Below are 23,590 nucleotides of genomic sequence, written 5' to 3' on the forward strand. Positions count from 1 at the left end.
ACAACTTTCATATCTTCTCTCCTTTCAAATCATTTGCCAAAACAATCAGCTCTTTCAATTCTCCCTTCTGTGAACTAACATCCTAGATCTTCACACCTGGAGAATATGCTTTCATCACTTTCTCATTAAGTATACCTTTTATCATTGAATCTCCACACAATACCTTATCCTTACTCCCAGTTTCTCATTCCAGAGTTTCTCACACTTTTATACTTTTCCCATTTATTTTTTCTTTCCTTCTCTCTCTCTCTCTCTCTCTCTCTCTCTCTCTCTCTCTCTCTCTCCCCTGATGTATGACAGGCGAGTCATTTCCCCAGCTGCTTGTGTTTATGTATTGTTCTATGAAGGACACCATGTAGACACACTTTCTCTCCTTGGTGTCACCTTATTATCCATATTAATTCCAGCTCACTTCTTTCATACTCTCATTCATATTTCAAACACCATTGTTTACTCCTTCCACTACATTCTCTACAACACTTTCACCATCCTGCCTTAGTGGTTAATATTAGCTACTTCCTTCTCCCAGTTTCAATATAATTTGCATTTCATGCACTAGCTCAGGAAATGTTTCTGACACACTCTCTCCACGCTGAATATGCAAGTCTTGGTCACCATTTTTCTCTTATGCACTAGTACTATGCAGAATGCTTTTTTAAACACAATGTCATAATAAGATTCACAATTGAAGATACACATTCCACTACATAGTCTAAAATAAGGAACATTTCATCAATAATGATATGGCTAATATTTAATAAAAAAATACTTATCTGAAGAATGCATAATGCTGCTACTTCAAAGGATGATGCTAGTAACCTATCAATATAGTGTTATATTATCAAGTTTATTCAATCCCTATATATCTCCTGTTCAGTCACCAGTGCACTCAAGCTATGCATAATGTCACATTCACAAAGAAGATACAGTAAAATCTTGATTTAACAGACCCCAATTCAATGGACTTCAGATTTAACGGACATCATTTTACAAATAAATACAGATAATGAAATAATTAATAAAAAATAAATAATATGATGCTTAATCGGAAGCAATCGGCAGTGTTTATAAATTGCATCTTTGGATACATTCATGCGTACTCATAATAGTTTGTACATGTGCTTTGGTAGCATAGCTTCAGTAGCATTGCTAGCACAAAACATGTGGTGTTTAGACTGTTGCTGGAGTAATTTTTTGTTAAACCATTATTAATATCAGTTAATATGTCTGAGGTTAAAAGAAAATGAGTAAACTTGATGATGGTACAGAAACTTGAGTTAATAAGTAAGTTGGAAAGTGGTGCATCTGTTACTTATGTTTGTGAACTTTATGGAGTGAAAAAGCAAAACAGTTTCGGATATATGCAAAAATAAAGACAAACTTACTCAGTTTTTGCTAAGATATAGCGTTGAAAGCTCCCAAAGCGGTTTCACTGGTGGATAATAAACGTGAAGTTGGCCAAGCATAAGAATTTAGGAGTTTATAAGTGGTTCATTCAACAGTGGTCTAGTGGCGTTGTTGTTCGTGGTGTTGAACTAAGATTGGCTGCTGGAAAACTGGCACAACACATGGGCATACAGTTTCAGATGAGTGATAGGTGGTTTTGGCACTTTCTTAAATGCCATGGCATTACGAACAGGCAAACATGTGGTGAAGCGCTGATAATGAACAAGTTGAGCCCTTCAGAAAATACATCAATGATGTAATTGAATCTCAGGGTCTTATTTTGTCTCAAATTTGCAATGCAGATGAGACTGCTTGTTCTATCGTACTAGTCCCAAAAATACCCTCTTGAACAAACACGAGATTAGCATGCCTGGCCACAAGTTAAACAAGGAGCGCATTTCAGCCCTACTTTGTGCTAATGCCGATGGCATGCATCGCCTCACGCTTTTGAAGAATGTTATGAACCAGTTGCCTGTCATCTATTCCAAATGAAGAAATGCCTGGTTTACAAGTGACTTTTTTTCCGACTGGTTTTTCAATCACTTCATACCTGAGGTGCAAAACTACCAAGAGGAGGTCCTGAAACTCTCTCTCCTGAAGATGTAAAAGCTGTTTTACTTTTTGATAGTGCATCAAGTTGGTTAGTAAGAATGGAAGAATAAAATGTATCTTCCTTCCTCCAAACCCCACTTCTATAATACAGCCTACACACCAGGAAGTTATTGTTGCCTGCAAGAGGTTGTCTTGGAGAATGAAAACGATCCCAAAGAAAATTCAAGAAGAGCCAGGACACTTCAAAATTTGCACACATACAACATCAAGTCTGTCAATTCTTTAATTTTGCTGCAACTTGTAAGGAGATAAAGACTACAACATTAGCTAATAGCTGGACCAAGTTACTGAACAGGAGTGAACCAGAATATGATTTCAGAGGTTTTGAAACCTCCGATTTCCGTGAAACTTTGATGCAAGCTGGTGATAATGTCAGTGAGAATGACATTGAACAATGGCTGGACATTGACGAGGGCGACCAAATTCTCAGCCAAGAAGATTGCTGAAGATGTTCTATGGGACGATCAGGAGGTTGACAATGAAGAAGAAGAAGAAACGGTTCCAGCTGGTCTGAAATTATCGGTGGTTAGAGAACACATGGATGACATCATCTCATTCATAGGTGCATCTTCAGATCCAGAGGCGATTGCTTATTATGAAAATTTTTGGCAATTTTGATTGTTAATTATTAAGAAACAGTATGAAAGTGGAAAGCACTGAAACTTGATGCTTTTTTTTTTTTCAAGCCCAATCCTCAGTAAAATGGTATTTGCATAAAAATGTTCTCGTTAAAATATATTAATACTGTACCACTGGAAGTGTTTCATTTTCAATACTATTCCTAAGATTTGTGATTTAACGGACAACCCTTAGTCCCTAATAGTCCGTTAAATCAAGAGTTTACTGTGATATTTCAGCTATATCCTCCTCAGTGGTTATTATTCTACCATTTTCTCAAACCACTATCATCTTGGATATTTTTTTTTTCTTCTACTGGTGTATTATTATTATCATTATTATTATCATTATTCAGGCCTCCAAGGAGTCAAAAGACTCTCGAGGGAGGTCAATCAAGAGTTTACTGTGATATTTCAGCTATATCCTCCTCAGTGGTTATTATTCTACCATTTTCTCAAACCACTATCATCTTGGATATTTTTTTTTTCTTCTACTGGTGTATTATTATTATCATTATTCAGGCCTCCAAGGAGTCAAAAGACTCTCGAGGGAGGTCCTTCCTAAGACATAAAGTCTGTCAAGACTCATCGAGGGGAGGTCCCCCCTGAGAAACACAAAGTTTATCATACCACTCTTTAAAGTCACTGACCGTTCTCGCTCCCACCACTCCATCAGGCAATGCATTCCACGGCTCAACCACCCTCCACACAAAGAAACCACTCCTTACCCTCTTGCTCACAGTTTCCTTTCGTAACTTCCAGGGATGGCCTCTTGTCATCACTCCTTCCCGCTGATCAACCAAGCGAAAGAATCCCCCAGTGTCAACCCTGTAACCACCTCTCAACAGTTTAAAAGTCTCAATCATATCACCTCTCCTTCTTCTATCCGCCAAACTCTGCAGTCCACATTCTCTCAGCCGATCCTCATAACTATCCTTGTACAGTCCTGAAACCATCTTTGTCATCCGTCTTTCTATCCTTTCCACAGTTAATTTATCCCCTTCAAATCCTGGGGACCAAATCTGAGAACAATAGTCCAAGTGTGGTCTGATCAGAGACTTATACAACGGAATGATAACCCTCTTATCTCTGCAGGTCAGTGTCCTTCTCATAATAGCAGCAATCCTCTGTGTTACCTTCACCACCTTTGCAATATGTCCCCTAAACTTCAGGTTTCTATCAATCATCAACCCCAGATCTCTTGTCTCCCCTACTTCCTCCAGTATAACTCCTCCCATAGAGTATGCAGCATCCCATAGATGTTTCCCAAACCTCAAGACCTTACATTTTGCTGCATTAAACTGACATCCCCATTCATTTGCCCATCTATCTAGCTTATTTAAATCCTCTTGCAGGGCTACCACATCTGCGCTATTACTAATAATCCTTCCCAGCTTCGCATCATCCGCAAACAACTGAATATCCCCCTGCAATCCACTGGCTATGTCATTGATATAAAGGTTAAACAATATAGGTCCTAGTACTGAGCCCTGTGGGACCCCACTTGTAACCCTCTGCCTCCTGGAAACTGCTCCACCATACACAACTCTCTGATACCTATCAGACAGCCAATCCTGAATCCAGTTGACCAATCTGACATCCAGACCCATGTGCTGCAACTTAAATATCAGCTTATCATGTGGCACCCTGTCAAATGCCTTCGCCAAGTCTAAGAAAATTGCAGTATATGCCTTTCCCTCATCTAATGCTCTTGTAACTTTATTATAAAAGGCTAGCATATTGCTAAAACAAGAGCGTCCTTTCACAAATCCATGTTGATTCTCACAGATAACATTACCCTCATCTGCCCAATGCTGTACACGGTCCCTCACTACTTTCTCCAAGATCTTAACAACTACTGATGACACACAGACTGGCCTATAATTAGACACTTCTAGTCTGTTACCACCCTTATGCAATGGCACTATCTTACCTTCCTTCCATTCCCTGGGCACCTTTGCCAAAGCCAGACTTTCATTGTAAAGCCACGTTAAAGGTATTGTCAATTCGCTAGCACATTCTCTCAAAACTCGTGGCGAAATACCATCCAGTCCCACAGCTTTACTGACATCCAGAGTACTCAGTATCTGAAACACACTCTCCTCCTGTACCTCCAGAGCTCGTACCAGTCCTATCCCTCTAGCATTAAAACTGACTCCTCTAGGATGAAATACTCCAATAAAGTGTTCATTGAACAATTCCACTATGTCCTCTGCATCAATCACTCTATTCCCATTTTTATCCCACAATATCATTCTTCCACAGTCATTTCTCCTCCTACTGGCCACATAGCTAAAAAATTCCCTAGGATTTTCTTTGGATCTTAGGGCCAATCTCCTCTCATATTCCAGTTTCGCTTTCCTAACCACACGAGTCACTCTTCTGGCCTGTGTCTTATATTCTTCACCCATCCTCTCTTCACCTGTCTCCTTATATCTCTTCCATAGCCTCTTTTTCGCATGCAGTTCCTGTTTAATGTTGTTTGTCATCCACTTTACTCCAAATTGCGCCCTCTTCTTCACTCGTGGTATACAACTTACCATTGCTGATGACAAATATTCTTTCACAATTTCCCACGCACTGGTGATATCCCGGACGTCCAATTCCTCCCTCCATGAAACTTCCCGAAGTTGACGTCTAAGACTATTATAATCACCTGCCTTATAATTCCACATAAGTTCCCGTCTCTTTGATACTCCTGCATGTCTATTCATTTTCCATGTCAACACCATATGGTCACTCTCTCCAACTGGTGGGGGAGATATGTCAACTCAGTTATTATCAACTCTTCTGATGCTATAACCAAATCCAAAATTTTTGAACCTCTTGTTCCCTCTGTTACATGTTGCCTAAGACATTTGTCCCTCAAGAATTCTAGAAATTCCATTCCCCTATTGTTACATGCATGTTCCTCTCTCCAATTTATACTACTGAAGTTAAAATCTCCCATAACAATCATTCTTCTTGCACTTGCCAAACTTAGCTGTCTAAACATCTCCTGGTCCCCATCCTCTGTGCTCCTGGGTCTGTAGCAACACCCCACTAAATATCCTGTCTTGCCTACCTCTAGCTCACACCATACGCTCTCAAAATCATTTGTCTCACTTCCTTTAATATATAATGAGTGTATATTGATTGTGTAAGAGTGTGGTTAACAAGGGTGTTAGTAGATTTTTTGCTTGGAGGGTTGTAAATGGGTGGAATGCGTTGCCAGAAGTGGTTGTGAATGCTTAATCTGTGAATGAATTTAAGGGGAAGTATGACACGTATTGTGTGAATAACGGTTAGTATGTGAATGTTGGGTCTCACATGATGAGTCTTTTAACTCCATGGAGGCACATTACATAATAATAAGAAGAAGAACTGGGATTTTTTTTTTTTGTCTCATTAGCTAAACTAATGCTCATACTCCATTTTTGTTATGTTACCAACAGAGTCACCTTTCTTACCTGCTCTTTGTACTATTCAAACAACTAATTATTACCACTCATCTTATGGTTTTTTTCATAATGCTTTCTTCCAGATTTCATTTGTACTTCTTCATTAATCCCTTTCACTTACCTTATCCTCCTCAACTTTGGAATACATTCAGACATTGCCTCTGCTAGATAGCTCTTGAGTATAGTCCAAGAAGCATTCATATCATTTCCGCTCATTTCTCCATTACATGATAAAGCTGTTTACTGAGCTTTCACAATCACCAGCCTTACTGTTCAACATATATCCTTTGTGGAAGTATGTTATAGCTGGTTGTCACCAGGTGATCACTCTGTTATCACTTTCACCAGCTGGAAGATTTGAGATCCTGTTTTTCATAGCATCCTCTGATAAGATCAGTAGTATATGTAGGATTTTGGTACCTTGGGAAATTCAGAGGAACTTGCTTTTTTTTTTTTTTTTTTTAAGTATGGCAATTTTGATTAGCAGTAAATCACCTTTGATTAGCACTCTTAGCAACATCCCTAATGCAGTAGTGTTTCTATGCCTCTAGAAGAGATGATCAAATCCCAGATCCTTGTTTCTCGTGTACCTTCTCTTACATACTGAATAAGGTAGTTGTTGTTCAAAAATTTGAGAAATTCATTCTTTTTGCCCCTAGGTGTCACCTCTTCATTCTAATCTATATTATTATTATATTATCTTCATTGAATCAGAAGCCTCATCATGGGAGACCCATGATTCATGCAATACATATCATACCTCTCCTTAAACTCATTCATGGATGAAGTATTCAGAATGACTTCTGTTAATCCATTCACTGCCCTCCAAGCAAAAAATCTTATCTTCACATCCTTGCTAACCACACTCTTATGCCATTTCCGGAAGTGATCCCTTGCTCTCACCCTTCCTGCCATGTATTGAAAATGGTCTTAAGTGTTAATCCAATAAAATCCCTTTAATACCTTGTGTGCTTCTGTCATGTCTCCTGTAAAAGGTTTAAACCTATCATAAACCACCCACAATCTTTGTCACTTGCCTATGGAATTTCTCCACCACTTTTCATCCCTGTGGAATCCAGGTGACCAGATCTCTGCTCAATAGTCCAGATGTGGCTTATTAAATTATATTATAAAAGCCACATTATAACCTTATAGAAGCTTCAGATGATCTGATGTGTTATTTTTGCTGCCTTTGCCCTCTAAACTTCAATTCCTATTTACAGTTACTGCCAAGTCACTGGACTCAATTTCCTAGAGTTCAGTTTTAACAATGTAGTACAGATTTTGTAATGATCTACTGTTCCCAAAGTAGATCACCTTACACTTTGCCACTTTAAAAGAAACTACAATTTCATTTCTCTTAAACATTGGAGTTGTACATCATGCAACTTCAAAAAATTCTTAGGCCCCTATATCAGGTTGCTGCATATTACCATTTAAATGTTTTCCAGTATCATTAATACAAGTTAAGCAGCAAATTCAGGTTAAATACAGTAAAAAATTGCTGTATCGAACTCCAGGGAACTACAGACAGTTTAACGAATGGTTTGCTATAGTGAATTAGGGTAAACATACTAAGTCCCGCACTCGATTCTTCTTCTTAGCCATTTTCTTTCAACTGCTGGACAAAGGCCCAGTTCCTTCCACCTTTCTCTGTTCTTGGCAATGGTTGACCACATTTTCCCAACAAAATTTGACACTTCATCACTTCACCTTCTTTTAGGATGTCCTCTGCCTTGTTTCCCCTTCTTTTGGAATCCAGTTCGTTAGTATGGTAATCCATCACTCATCTTCTCTTCTGGATAGATGTCCAGCCCATTTCCATTTTAATTGCATGTGGTGAAGAATGATGTCAGTGATATGAGTCTAGCTTCTTATCTAGGTGTTTTGCTTTTTATCTTTTAATGTGATGATGCCTAGCATCAGCCTCTCCATTTTTCTTTGAGTTGTTGCTACTTTGTCAGTGACCAAGTTTCACAACCATATGTGATGACTGGAAGTATACACTGGTTAAATGTCTTACTTTTGAAACAGAGTGGGACATCATTGTTTTGAAAAATGCTTTTCAATTTTCTGAATGCACTCCAGGCAAGTTGAATTCTTCTATTTATTTCCTTTTGAAGTCCACAGTTTTAGATCAGTAAGATTATTATTACGGGAGACTCCAAGGAGTCCTTGGACTCATCGAGGGAGGTCCTAAACATCATGTCCATCACAACTATTCGACATTCACACAGTATCTATCATACTTTGCCTTGAACTCATTCACTGTCATAGCACCCACAACAGACTCTGGCAGCTTATTCCACTCATTCACCACTCTAAAAGTAAAAAACCCTAAATATGTATATGAAGATGTATATGAAGAGATTCTTTCCAAGAATTTTTTTTATATTTTTTATTGTTTTGATTTTGATTCTCATTTCTAAATTTCTGATTTAGAATTTTTGACCAAAAGAAATTGTCTGAAATAGAACACAACAAATCCTGCATTACTTATTCAATGTGAGGACAACAGAAAATTTAGACATAGCTGGCATAAATTGATACCTGATCTTTTAGAACTGAAAAATTAAAGAATATTACACAATATACAGTATTTCTTTAATTCCAAGTGTAAGTAAAAGTTATGAAATTTGTTTGGGTAGCACCTAATTTCATATTTGAAGGGAAAAAAAAAAAAAAATCTGCTAACGCCTTTTTATTCCCGTATGTAGGGAGTAGGTGAGGCCATTTTAGCCCTATCTAACTTTTGGAGACTGAGTGGGCAGTTCAATCTCCACTGGTACCCAAGGCTATCACTAATTAAGCAGCATACAGTGAAGAGAGATGACTCAACAAGTGCGCCATCTCATGGTCCCTAACACTCGTATTTAATGTCTGATATAATGTGGGTTCTACGGTTGATTTTCTTGAGTTTACAGGATGAAAAACCCGAGTTTCCGGGAGAAAAAATCCTCTTGCCCATGCCAGAGATCGACTAACTTGGGAACCAGTCGAAAAAAGGCTTAGAAAAATTTCTTCTAGTCGCCGACTAGATTCGAAACCAAGAAGTCTTCCTTTGTGCAGTCAAGCGCTGTGGTATGCAAACGCCACATCCACTGAGCTACACAGGCATCTGTGTAACTCAGTCATATTAGTGTAGCAGGCATCATATTTGAAATAATCTAAGGTAAAAAAAAAATGAAATTTCTGATTTAAAATTTTTCTAAATTTTTCTATTTTTTTTAGTCTGCACATATTTACAGTAGTTCATTATAAATATTTCAGGTAAGTGATACTTTAAGCTAATGTAACCATTCAAAATATAAACATTAACTCTAGTTTTTTTTTTAAATTGCATGTGCTAGTTCTTTCTTATGTCTCCTGCTATTGTTTGCATTTATACTTTTTCATGTTGTCACTGCATGTTAGTTGGCCAAGATTTTTCAGCTTTTACCGATTGTAATAGTGAGTTTAAAACAGCATTCGTTTTATGGGACATTTCTGTAGTTTGTTATAGTGATGTTTGCTATAGTGTGCATCTCTTGTATAATAATATTTGGATTGTCTTTGCAGTCCAAAATGCATAATCTTACATTGACAGTTCTTTATCATTTGCCCATATAATTGTTAATAATATATTATTCTCCACAGAGTCGAAAGACTCATTGTTGGAGAGCCACGCTAACCATGATTCATACAGTACTTACACATCTCTCCTTAAACTCATTCATTGTCAGGACTCTTACATCCTCTGGCGCAATACATTCCACTTATTCACTACTCTCCAAACAAAGAACATAGTCTGCACACCCTTACTAACCACACTCTTATGCAATTTCCACGGGTCACCACTTGTTCTCTCAGTATACTCATATCATATATTGACAATTTTCTATTCTGCAAATTTTATAGAATCCCTTTAGTAATTTATAACTATATCATGTTCATTCTCTTCCTACTGTCAATTAAACCATACAATCCGCACAACTTCAGTCTATCCTCATAGAGAGCATTCCACAGACTTGTCACCAGCTAGGCAACTCATCTCTAAACATTCTCCAACACCTCAAGATCATGAAGAAATCGAGGTGATCAATTCTGTGCACAGTAGTCAATATGTGGCTGAATCATAGCCTACTAAAGAGGTATAATAACATCCTTATTTTTTCTTCGTGTGTCCATCAAAATCCCAGAAGCCTGTTGAACTATTTTTGCAAACTTTTGCAATAAGCCCTCTGAACTTCAACTCTGTCCACCAATATCCCCAAGACCCTACTCTCATCAATTTCCTATAAACCAAGCTCCATAGAGTCTGGATACTCATCAGGTGGAAGACCCACACTAACATACATATACAAAACTATCATACTTCTCCTTGAACTCATTTACTATCAAGATCATTCATGACTAATTCTGGTAATTCATTCCATTCACCACTCTCCAGGTAAAAAATCTAGTTTGCATGCCTTTATTAACTACACTCCAGGGGCGAATGCTGGTCTTAAAATGCTTGTTCTTGTTATCATTCAGGGAGTGAGAGGCGTGATTGAAGTCTGATTAGCGGAATAATGAATTACTGACCATTTAAAACTACACATTTAGAAATTTATGTACATTTAATCATACAAATACAACATTTATTTTGTGTTTCTGTGTTCTATCTTTTTCAATTTAGCTACTTAACACGTTCGCTGCCAACTACGAGTATACTCGTAGTGGATAAACCTGCTTCACAAGCCAGCTACGAGTATACTCGTAGGACGCTTACCGCCGGGAACGAGATTATTGTAGTGACCTTGAAGAAGTGAAAATGCTTGGCTTGTGGGGCTAGCTTCAAAACTGTGTATTCTCATAGACCGTATATGCTCTGTACAAGCCAACTACGAGTATACTCGTAGGACGTTTACCTCCGGTAACGAGATTATAGTACTGACCTTGAAGAAGTAAACTGCTCGGCGTAGGGGAACAGACCATGCCAAAGTAGCGTGGCAGCGAACGTGTTAAATACAAATTCTACCCCACGGTTCTTCTTTATGAACTGGTCAATAACATCGTCATAAAAAGTTGGTTGTAACTTAATTTTCCCAAGCAACACGTGCACTTGTAAAAGCTGGCTTAAGCTCACTGGCTAGAGCTATGTTGACTGCATATGGCCTGTGTTTAAGCAACAGAGTGAGACGACATGAAATGGCTATGCGCGCGCATGAAATCACAGTGCTTCTGTGAGGACCTGGAAGCTCCTACAACAGAGCAATCAAAGGTAGCTTTGACTAGACGAGCAAGCATCGGTCTTTGATACATAACGCAAAGCTCAATTATTGCCGCGCAAGCTTAAGACGTCTTCTGTCTACAAAAATAAAAGCATAAATGGAATGCTTAATAAATGCATTCATTTATTAACAAATAAATATTACTTTTCTCAATTAATGAGCTTGCACAGCAAGCATGGAGAATTCGCCCCTGCTACACTCTTACACAAGTTCAATGGACCCCCCCCCCCCCCACACACACACACCACCAGTTCTCTATGCCCAGGGCCACTACCAGATTAGATTGCGCCCCAAGGCAAACAATTAAATATCGCTGATGATGGATTATAAGACAAAAATATAAGAAAATCTTCAATTGCTATTTTGTTTTTATTACAAGAGAAACATTAATGCAAAATGATTATATAATAATATTAATTAAATGTTTGCTCTACAGGGATATTGCACAATAAAGCTGTTTATAAGCTCTTCTAAACTTAAATTATAAGCTATGTCCACCTCTATCAGTATAGTTGCTAGACTAACCAATCTTTCTTGAGTCATAATTTTTAATCAGTTTAAGCTTGGAAAAACTTCTTTCTGTATTTGCAATGCTAACAGGAATTGTTAGCATAGCGACAGAGCCTACAACAATATGGCTGAATGAGCCCTTATTAAGGTGTAGTACAGAGGCAGCCTGCATCACGGTAGCCTGCCTCTATGCTACACCCTGTCGATGGTACTGTCTTTGTCACATATTGAAAAATTTCCTTTTTGCATTAGTTATATAAAACTCCTTTAATATAAGATATTAAAGTATACTATATACTTCAGTATACTTTAAAATTAAGTATATATAGTATAATATATAGTATACTTATGGAATAAGAGAGAAATTAGTCAAAACACTAAATTAGCTGTATACAAGACAGTGTTCAAACCGATTTTAACTTGTGGATTTGAGAGCTGGGTCAGAAGCAAAACACTTGATGAAAGACTAAAGACCACAGATATGAGAGTCCTGAGAAAGATTAGGGCATGAACACATGGTATCAATATCATATTAAAAACGAGGATATTAGTAAAGAACTTGACATTGTCAGCATTCAGGAATGCATTAGTGGAGCTAATTGAAGGTGGTAAGGTCACTTAAACAGAATGGGAGAGGAAAGATTAGCAAAACATGTGTTCTCTGCCAGGTTAGCAGGAAAACGACACAGAGGAAGACCAAGATATAGATGGATTGATATGGTAAGAAGTGCCTTAGAAGATAGAAATATAAGATCTGATAATGTTGAAGTCTTGACAGGTAACATACCGATTTGGAGGAAAATTGTAGATAGAAAGTTAGTAATGATGTAAATTTTTCATGTAATACTATCATATCCTGTACCCTTGAGGTAAATGTCAGGAATTTAATGATAATATAGTATATTAAAGTATATATTAGTAACATACTAAAACAGTATCTGCTCAACTAAGAGAATATTTCTGTCTATACACATATCTACCCCTGCACTCAAATCCTGCTTAGCTTTTAGCCATTCATAACCACTTCTATAAACTTGCAGGCATACCAGTAATTCTGCATATTTTTAACACAACTGTTATGTTACGGTTAAGTTACCATCTCTCTTCATGCTTTGAACCCATCCAGATTCAAGTGTCATTAAGTGACTAAGTCAAGGGTGTTTAATTCCCTAGAAGATTTCCATAAAATGCATAGCAAAGTCTTGTTAATACTTGGGATAGGTACTTATTGCAAGCACCACCCATCTTCCATCACTTTATTCTCTTTGTCTGGATAAAAAATTTTCACCATTTTTGAGCTATTTGTTCCTTATTTTATATTCATATTATTATGTTATATCATCTATTGTAGACATTGTCACACTGCCATAATCATTCCTTCTATTGCTGAACATAAAATTAAAATCTAACATAATTAGGTAGAACTTATAATTAAATAATATCATTCTGAGATCAACTTTTATTCTTAAAATGATATATGTTGCAATTAATTGATTGATTTTTTAGGACATTCATTGCTCTAAATCCTATTGGATGGATTGATAGTTTCATTGAGTTTTTGGATAGTGAATCTTGCTGTTTTCATTATCCTAACATGTCACATTGTCCATCTTTCAACTATGTGTCATGTAAGTATTTCATTTAATTATTTATAAATTTTGACTTAATTTAGTCAAATTATGATATGGCTTTCATGGAATTTTTTTTTTTTTTTTTTTTTAAATTTTTCTCCTGTTATCCAACTCTGGTAAAAAGAATATATAAAAAAAAAACATTCTATGTCCAAAAACTCTGAATATCATCCACTTTTAAATGACTAGCTTCTAAGTTTGCATACCAAATTAACCCCCAAAATGGCAGGTATGTCTTTGATAAATTTAGTTGCTTCTAGTAAATAACTTCATTAAATTTGAAAATGATATCTTTTCAGACAGAAATTTTTGGGCTCTTGTTGGGACAAAATATCACCAACTTGCTGAATATTACAGATAAAACAGAAATTTATTAGTCATTACCTAAATAAATTACACAGACTAGTTTTATCACCTAAAAGAGAACTGGTGGCTTCTTCAGGGTCAGACATATCAAAACAAATATAAATACAAAGCTCATGAAGTTGATTAAACACTAAAAAACCATTACAATATAAATAGGCAAGTTCATGATAGGGAGTAAATGTAAAAATACATGGCATGCATTGCTGTCTGCAGTTAGTGATAGAAGGTGATTCTTGGTGAAACTGAAATCTCTAATGTTGAAAGATTTAATGAGAGATTTTCAAATATCACTTAGTGTCAGTCCATGATTTCTTTATTCAATTATCCTTGTGAATGGATGACTGCAACAGATTCCTTCAGAAGTCTGGAATAAATGTTCTCTTCTAAATAAGAGTTGAAAGTTCCAAGAAACTGCATGGTTGGTATTCGAAGTATGGCTGTCTAAACCAAATCTGTTTTTTCTTTTTGTGGTCAACATCTACAACATATTCCTTCTTTCTCACAGCTTGTCTGTCCTATATAGCCAAAACCACAAGAGCATGGAATTCTCTATAATCTTGGATATTTGTGAAAAGGTGTGCCATTCTTTAGTAGGCATCAGGAGGTTATGAACAGTTAGAATTGGTTTAAGAGTTAATCTGACATTGTGATCTTTGAAACTGTGATCTTTAAGATGCTATTTTAATAGATAAACTTTCAACATATGGTATTGTGATGAAGTCTCTGAATTGGATATTTTGGTTATTAAAAGCTGAAGAGTTTGAAAATAAAATCCTTCTAGCAGAAGGCCTTGCTCTCAAAACCCACTGAGGTATGGAAGTGACCATACGGCATCAAAATGACGTGAAATGTGAATAACTAACTATTTTCTTTGAATTGTCATTGAGAACAAAGAAATTAGAAAGAGTGTGGAGTTCTGTTTTCAGTCTGTCATCATTTTGTGTATAGAAACTGCTCTATTCTTTAGTGTATAGATTATGCCTAATTTTTGAGCAGGATGGTGAAGGGATGAGCCACAAACATAACATCCTGTATGAGAAGGTTTAAGATACGCATCAAGAAGTAACATCTCTTTCAGGCTTTTTTGGTGATAAGAACATCAAGGGACAGGAGTTTTAACATCTTCAAGTTCTAATGTAATTTTGATTGTAGGTTCATAAGAGTTAAGAGAAATGTAGAAATTAGAGTTATAAATATGTAATTAGTGATTTGCATCAGCTACTGCTAGTACAAGCAACACTTATATGCAAATGTTTAACATGTTTGCTGCCACGCTCCTCAGGCATAGTTTGTTACCGCACGGCAAGCACTTCAACTTCTTCAAAGTCAGTACGAGTATATTCATAGTTTCATAGTGTGTTAAGAAAAGCAAAAGCAGATGATGAAAGAACATTAGCCATGCAGGCTGAAGAGAATCTCAAACAGTTTTTTCAATATGTTGCAAGTAAAAGAGAAAAAAAAATGTATACGGCAGATTGATTTTGAAGAATACTGATGGTAGGGAGGTAACTGAATCAGTTTATATAGTAGAATTACTGAGTGAGCACTTTGGAAGAGTATATCATCCAGGTGATGATATTGCAGAAACGGAAGAACCAACAGCTTATATGGGAATTGTGATGAATGAAGTGGAGGTGAATGGTCTATTACAAAACCCCAATGTCAATTCATCTGTGGGATTGGATGGTATACCAGCTCATGTCATACGAAAAGCGGCTAAAGAATTGTCAGTGCCTTTGACCATTTTGTTTAATTTGAGTCTCGGGTCTGGGTTAGTCCCAAGGGGGGTAGAAAGAGGGGAAACTAGTTCCGCTGCATAAAGGCGGTTCCAAGACTGCTCTTGAAAATTACTGGCCAATCAGCATATCAGGAAATATTGTCAAGGTCTTTTGGTGAAAATAGTCAAGAGGAAAATACAAGATTGGATCGATGAAAATGGGATACTGTATGGGGGACAGCATGGTTTTGTGAAGGGTAGATCATGCCTCACTAACTTTCTCATGTTCTATAACACAGTGATGGCTGAACTGGATAAGGGTAACAGGATTACAGTGATTCTACTGGACCTTGCTAAAGCCTTTGATAGGATACCACATGGAATTCTAATCAGTAAACTGCAGCATATGAGAATGGATATAGGGTTGGTGAGATGGATAGGAGAGTGGTTTATTCAGGAGTAGAGTCCAAAACACGGCCTGTGACTAGCAGTGTGCTGCAAGGTTCTGTTCTTGAACCACTACTGTTCAATTTGTTCATTAACGATATAGGAAAGGATCTGAGAGGAACTGTGCATCTGTTTGTGGATGATGCAAAGTTAGGTAGAGCAATAGTGAATGCTCAGGATGTCAAAATTTTGCAGGATGATTTGGAGGACTGGGCTAAGGAGAATGGATGTCAATTTAATGTAGAAAAATGTGAGGTTTTGCATTTTGGGGTGAAAAGATTATTAGCAGTATATCAGATTGGTGGAACTGTACTCCAGGAGATTGACGAGGCCAGGGATTTGGGAGTGTTGGTGGATAGGGAGTCGAAGTTTAGGGGACACATCGCAAAAGTGGCAAAATCAGTTCATCAAATCACTTGGTTGTTGAAAAAGACTTTAGCGATCAGAGACAAACAGGTTATTGTTTCTCTGTATCGAGCCTTGATAAAACTCCATATAGACTACTGTGCCCAGATATGGGTGCCAGGGTTTCTTCTTGATGGGGAGGAGGTGGAGAGGATCCAGAGACGAGTGACCAAGATAATAACAGGACTATGGAATGAACCTTATGAGAACAGGTTCAAGATTTGTGGGCTGCAGAAATTGGTTGATAGGCAGAAAAGGGGTGATATGATTGAGACATTCAAATTGCTGAAGGGTTTCTATAAGATTAATTCAGAAGATATTTTTGAGAATAGGACTGGTAGTAGGAGGACTAGGGGCCATCCATGGAAGCTTGCTAAGAGTGTGGTTAGCAGGGGTGTTAGAGCTAGGTTTTTTACTTAGAGAGCAGGAAATGAGTGGAATAAGCTGCCAGAGTCTGTTGTTGGTGCCATGACTGTGAATGAGTTCAAGGCGAGGTATGATAGATATTGTGTGAATGTTGAATAGTTGTTCTTGACATGATGTTGGGTCTCCCTCGATGAGTCTAAGGACTCTTTGGAGCTGCCCGTATTAATAATAGTTGGCTTGTGAGGCTCTAACATTATTATAATTCTTCACAAAGTTGTGCAAGTTTTAGGACAGTCTGCTGAAGCATTTTCATCAATATTAACAAATATAAATAAGAGAGAGGTGCTGATTGTAGATGAATTGAAAATTATTGGAATCCATAGATTTTTTTTTTTTTAATAAAGAATATGCTTATCATTTAAGCCCTATACTATTGGATTATTTCTACAGAATAATGACGTTAACTACAAAAAATAGACACTATCTCAAAGGAATGCATGAAATTGTTGCCCAAGACAATGGAAAAGGGTCCCATTCCAATGAACAAGTGAAAAGCATGTGAAATTACATAAAATGGCAAAAACTGATACTGCCAGTCTTCCCTTCTGTACTTTGATTATTGAACCAACTGCAAATATAGATGTCACTAATGGAGTGGTAAATAGTGTAATTGACAGTTTAGAATATATTGAGTACTGGGGGGAGCTTCCCCCAGTACTCAATACACTATTTAAGTAAAGGTAGGTTAAGTAAAGGTTATTAAATACACTATTTAAGTAAAGGTAGGTCTTAAGTATGTAAAGATATAATTGCTACTAGGTTAGTCATAGCTAAAGTTATACAATTTTTCTGTCTCCCATTGCATTGTTGCTAACTTCATGCCTTTTTTCCCTCTTCCAGATTCAAGTTGCATGTCATGCAGTACTCACAGTTCTCCTCTTCAGGATCCTGATGATTTTGCAAACCGTTTAGATTATTTTCTACAAGATGTTCCTAGTCCCTCTTGTCCAAAAGCGTATGTTTCAAAATAAATATATATATTAAATATATTCTTATAAACTTTGAATACACTACTTATTACTATTTCTCCTTCATTCAATATCTATCCAAGAACTGACTGGTTTTCTTATCATAAAATGCAGTAAAGATATTGCACTCTGCTCAATCATCTTTATCATTACTTTTTTATATTATTATTACCCAGAGACCCCAATGGTGTCAAAGACCCATCTAGGAGGTCATTTTATCACACGCACAGCTCATTACCACACTTTACACACTCAAGTTGTTTAAACTTGAGTGTGTTTCTCACCTCACTTGAGCTGCTTCTCACTTCCCTGATCATACCCTCTTTATACAGTTTCCAGGGATAACCTGGTTCTCCCCTGATCTCCCACTGTTTTCTGTAGAACCTCTTCAACATTGATCCTATAACAACCCCTTACTAACTTGTAGGTCTCTATCATATCTTCCCTCTTCCTCCTGTCCACTAGACCGTAAATTGCATCTTCTCAATCTTTCCTCATATTTGACATTCCAGAGGTCAGAAACTAACTTATTCAGTCACTCCCTTTCCAACATCTCTTCATTATAGAATGCAGGTTGACCTGTATTCTATAATGTCACCTGCAAAACCAGGTGACCAAATCTGGGCACAGTAGTCCATGTGGCCTAATCAAAGCCTTATACAATGGAACAAGAATCTCCCTACTTCTACAAGTCAGTGTCCTCTGCATCATTCCCAGAAGCCTCTGTGTTGTCTTCACAATTTTGGCTATGTGCCTAAATTTTAGATCCTTATCTACTTTCACCCCCAGAATCTCTTCTTTTCTCCACCTCAAACAATATATCCTTACCAAGCATAAATTCTGCATCCCATCTTTGTTTTCCAAATATTAAAACCTTATATTTTGCAACATTGAACTCACATCCCCATTTCCATACTCAATCACTCAATTTATTCAAGTCTTCTTGTAAGGTCACAAGATCTTCTCTCCTCTTCATAGTTTGTCCCAACTTTGCATCATCTGCACACAACTGAATATCTCCATCCAAATATTCGATAATATCATTAATATACAAGTTAAACAGTAATGATGGCCCTAAAACAGACCCCTGAGGTACACCACTAGTGACATTCTTTTCCAGGATATTGCTTCCCTGTACACAACTTGCTGATACATATCAGATAATCAGTCTCTGATCCAATGCACTAATCTAATATCCAGCCCCATCCGCTGTAGTTTGACTATCAACTTATGTGTTAATCTATCAAAAGTCTTTGCGAAATCTAAGTATATTACTGTGTATCCCTCTCATCTGTTCAAGGAAGCAGTCACCTTATTGTAATAAGTAAGTAGATTACTAAAATATAACCTCCCTTTAGCAAATCCATGCTGTCCATCAAAGATAATAAATACCATTGTTGTCAACCCAATTCTGTATCCTAATTCTCACAAGGTTCTCCAGCAACTTAACAACAATACCTGACAAACAGATAGAACTCAAGCATCAAATTAAAAGCCTATCACCTCCTTTATGAAGCAGAACAAACTTTTCCTCCTTCCACTCCTTAGGAACATGACCAGTGCAAGACTCGCATCAAAAAAATATGTCAAGGCAGATATCGACTCCCTGGCACATTCCTTCAGAATACGTGATGATATATTATCAAGTCCCACAGCCTTATTAAATCTAGTTTGCTCAAATTTCCATACCCCTCTTGCTCACTTACAGTCAGTCTCTCCTCTCCATCATTAACTGCTCTCAATCTCTCCATCTCCATGATGTCACATTCACAAGAATGAAAGACCTTTATGAACTGCTCATTAAGAATCTCCACTATATCTTCCGCAGTAGTTGTCCTTATACCATTTTCTCCAATCAATGTCATTCTTCCATAATCATACTTTTTTTTTTTTTTTTGCTAGCTACATATCAAAAGAACTCCCTAGGAGTCTTTTTGGCTTCATTGTCACATGCCGTGCCTGGACTTTGTAGTCCACATGGAATTGGTTATTACCAATTCTCTTATGCTGCCTCCATAATGCCCTTTTTCTCTGTATTGCATGCTTTATCTCTTTATTCATCCATTTCACAGCTACCTTATTTAACCTTCTCACCCTTGAAATACATTTAGACATTGCATCTACTAGTTAGATTTTGAAAATCCCCCAAGCTGCATTGATCTCTTTTCCAGCTAACTCCTCATTCCATGCTACACCTGCAAGCTGTCTCCTGAGCTCTTTATAATCACTTCCCTCTTGTAGTTTTATATATATACCCTTTTCTCACCGAGGTCCTTACACTGCTGGCAACTACCCAGATAATCACTTCACGGTCACTCTCACCAGTTACTGGGTGATTGGACACCTCATTTATAATTACATCCTCTTGGATTTGACTTGATCAAATTCAAGACCCTCAATTCTCATATGCCCTCTGTTACATACTGTCTGAGGTAGTTGTCTTTCAAAAACTCAAGGAACTCATTTTCTTTACTTCCAATCTCATCATCCCAGTCTATATTGCCATAATTGAAATCACCCATAATGATCACTCTTTTCTTATTTGCTTGGTTAATTTGATTATATATTTATCACTATTTGTCACTGTCATCCACATTACATTAGTGATAAAAGGGTATACTTCAGCACTGTGATCATCTGATGAGATGACTTAACAGCCTAGCAATGTGGGTCTTAAAATGCAACTACCCATCTACCATCATTCCATGGTATCTGATCTCACTGACCACTTGCAGCAGATTCCCATTCATACAATACTAGGTTTATAACAACAATCCAATCAAGTATTTCATTCTATTCACCTCTATCTCACACCATACTGCCTCAAAACCAGTGGCACTATTTCTCTCTTGCATCTCTACTATGTATACACAACTCTTTCTCTATCATCAACCCTTCCTTTTTACTGTTTCTATCCTCACAAAACACATCATACCCTTTCATCTCTATTCCTGTCAGGATGTGGTCCTCATCCAACCATGTCTCACTTATTCCAACAATTAACAGAGTTTATACAGTTACCATTCATCTCAAGGAATGTTCAACCAGCAATATATATTTGCTACAATGAATGTTACTGTCAATTCAAATGTTCCTGATACACTCTTACAGTGCATCTCACTCACCCACTACACTGAAAAAATAAATAAAAAATCCACTATTCACTCTGACTCTCATTCAATTCCCATGGGTAGCTTTTTGTATATCCTTTTCTACCATCTACTCTACTCTCCTCCATATTTGGTTATCCTCTATATCTAATAAGGTTTTCTTACAACCTAAAAGTTATACTGTAAAATCTGAAAAATTGGAAATTATGCATTATAATTGTTTTTCAGTGTTATAAATATTAAGTATCTTATACATTTTTTAAAATTAAGTTTTAGTTAGAGGATAAAACTTTTAAAATTTATTTGTACACATTTCTTAATGCAGCTGTTCATTTAGTATTATTAAAACTACCATGTGGATGAGAGATGGCAATATAAGGAAACAGATTATCTGTTTTCTTTATATTACCAGCTAACTAAAATATTTTTTAGTCAGCTGGCTTACCTTGATACTGTAATCCTTAGGGAGTTACATAGAAAAGTTGTCTATGTGTTTTACATCACATCATTGTACTAGTGACAGCCATGTTGGCATAACATTTGCTTTGAATCTTTGTGTTGGACACGTGTACACTTGCTGAATTGAATTTTGTAATCTTGGAAGTTCTTTTATGTGGATTTTTATCTACTCTCCAGGATGAACTGTGAAATTGATATTGAAGGACATACACTGCATCAAGCCTTCATATATCAGTGAGAGTGCTGTATGTTTAAAGTAACTAAAAGCAAGAAAGACACATTCTATACAGGGAAATGTAATCTACACTGGAATTAGTTTCCTTTGAATATCTTTTGAAACTGTTCAGTGAGGATGGTTATATTCATTGCCATTTTCCAAAAAATAAAGAAAAATGCTCTTCATCCACCTGATTACTAAAAGAAGCTTGTGATTTAAGGAGTTTGAGAAGTTTTTTTTCACTTGTATAACCAAGTGAAAAAAAACTTTCAAATCTATCTCTAATCCAGAGTATTTTAGTAATATGGTGTGACACCTTTTGACTACTTGCATATGGAAATATGACTTCTGCATTACTTCAACCTTGGTATCACTTCTGGGTCTGGCTCCCATTGATGAGACCTCAATAATGGGCAAAATGGGTCTAAGTGATGGCCCTTCCCATAATGTATAGTATTATACATGTCTGAAAGGATATATGCATTGCATTATGGGATACTAAGTCAATTGATGTGAAGTCATTAGCCTCTTTTCACATGAAGTTACTTCATGTGAAACTTTGTTTTACTTATACTTGGATAAAGGATGAAAACAAGAATATAATTTTTTGGTATTTTAATTTATAGCCTAACCGAGCAAAAAAAACTTTCAACAAAAGCTATACTGTACAAGTAGTAGCATGGGTTTACTAAAGAAAGGTCGTGTTTTAGCAGTTTGCTCTTATTTTATAACAATGTCATAAAATGAAAAAATATTACAATGTTGGATTTTTTAAGGCATTTGAAAAAATGCCAAACAAAAGGTTGTTGCATAAACTGGAGAATATGAGATTGGAATATAAACTCTTGATTTGGATCAGTGGATGGTTGATAAACAGATATAAAAAGTGGAATATGCTGGGTATGAATCTCCTGGTGACCAGTGGTGTTCAGGATTGAGTCCTTGGGCCATTGTTGTTTAATCTATATATTAATGACATAAGGGTTTAACAGAAGATGTGCAATTGTTTGCTGATGATAGGCTAATCAGAGATGCACCTGATATCCAGTATTTACAAAATGATTTGAATAGGCTGGAAATTTGGGCAAAAGAAAATGGCTATCAGTAAGGAAGTGCACCTTGGTGTGATGAGATTTCCAGTTGCATATTATATTAGTGAGGCTATGCTACAAGTAACTGATGAGGCTAGGGATCTTAGCATAATGGTGGATAGGAATTTGGTTCAAAGGTCACATAGCAAAAGTTTCAAATACAACTCAGAGGATAACTGTGACATTGAAGAAATTTTGACACATAAGGATAAGGAAATCATTTTGCCTCTTTAAGGGCCTTGATATGACCACACTTAGATTATTATCATGTGTTTTAATAGGAAAGGGTGCAAAGAAGAGTTTTTTATTATTAGTATTATTATTCAGGCCTCCATGGAGTCAAAACACTCATCATGGGAGGTCCTTCCTAAGAACATAAAGTCTGTCAAGACTCATCGAGGGGAGGTCCCCCCCCTGAGAAACACAAAGTCTATCATACCACTCCTTAAACTCATTGCCCGTTCTTGCTCTCACCACTCCATCAGGCAATGCATTCCACAGTTCAACCATCCTCCACGCAAAGAAACCGCTCCTCACCTTCTTGCTCACAGTTTCCTTTCGTAACTTCCAGGGATGGCCTCTTGTCATCACTCCTTCCTGCTGTTCAACCAAGCGAAAGAACTCCCCAGTGTCAACCCTGTAACCACCTCTCCTTCTTCTATCCACCAAACTCTGCAGTCCACATTCCCTCAGCCGATCCTCATAACTAACATTGTACAGTCCTGAAACCGTCTTTGTATCCGTTCCACAGTTAATTTATCCCCTTCAAATCCTGGGGACCAAATCTGAGAACAATAGTCCAAGTGTGGTCTAATCAGAGATTTATACAATGGAATGATAACCCTCTTATCTCTGCAGGTCAGTGTCCTTCTC

General features: G+C 37.0%; 1 protein-coding gene across 5 annotated transcripts in view; it reads left to right on the top strand.

Annotated features, from left to right (window-relative positions):
* Positions 1-23,590, top strand: part of LOC150094665 (NPC intracellular cholesterol transporter 1-like) — a 537,686-nt gene that overhangs the window by 396,027 nt on the left and 118,069 nt on the right. For all 5 annotated transcript variants that reach the window (XM_090411500.1, XM_090411501.1, XM_090411502.1 and 2 more), the window contains exons 20-21: positions 13,387-13,508; positions 17,713-17,827. In XM_090411500.1, coding sequence (XP_090267626.1) covers positions 13,387-13,508; positions 17,713-17,827 — 237 coding nt within the window. The remainder of the gene's footprint in view (positions 1-13,386; positions 13,509-17,712; positions 17,828-23,590) is intronic.

The sequence above is a fragment of the Typopeltis vanoorti genome, chromosome 21 (assembly GCF_054136105.1).
Source record: "Typopeltis vanoorti isolate ZY-2024b chromosome 21, IOZ_Tvanoo_1.0, whole genome shotgun sequence".
Lineage (NCBI taxonomy): Eukaryota > Metazoa > Arthropoda > Arachnida > Uropygi > Thelyphonidae > Typopeltis > Typopeltis vanoorti.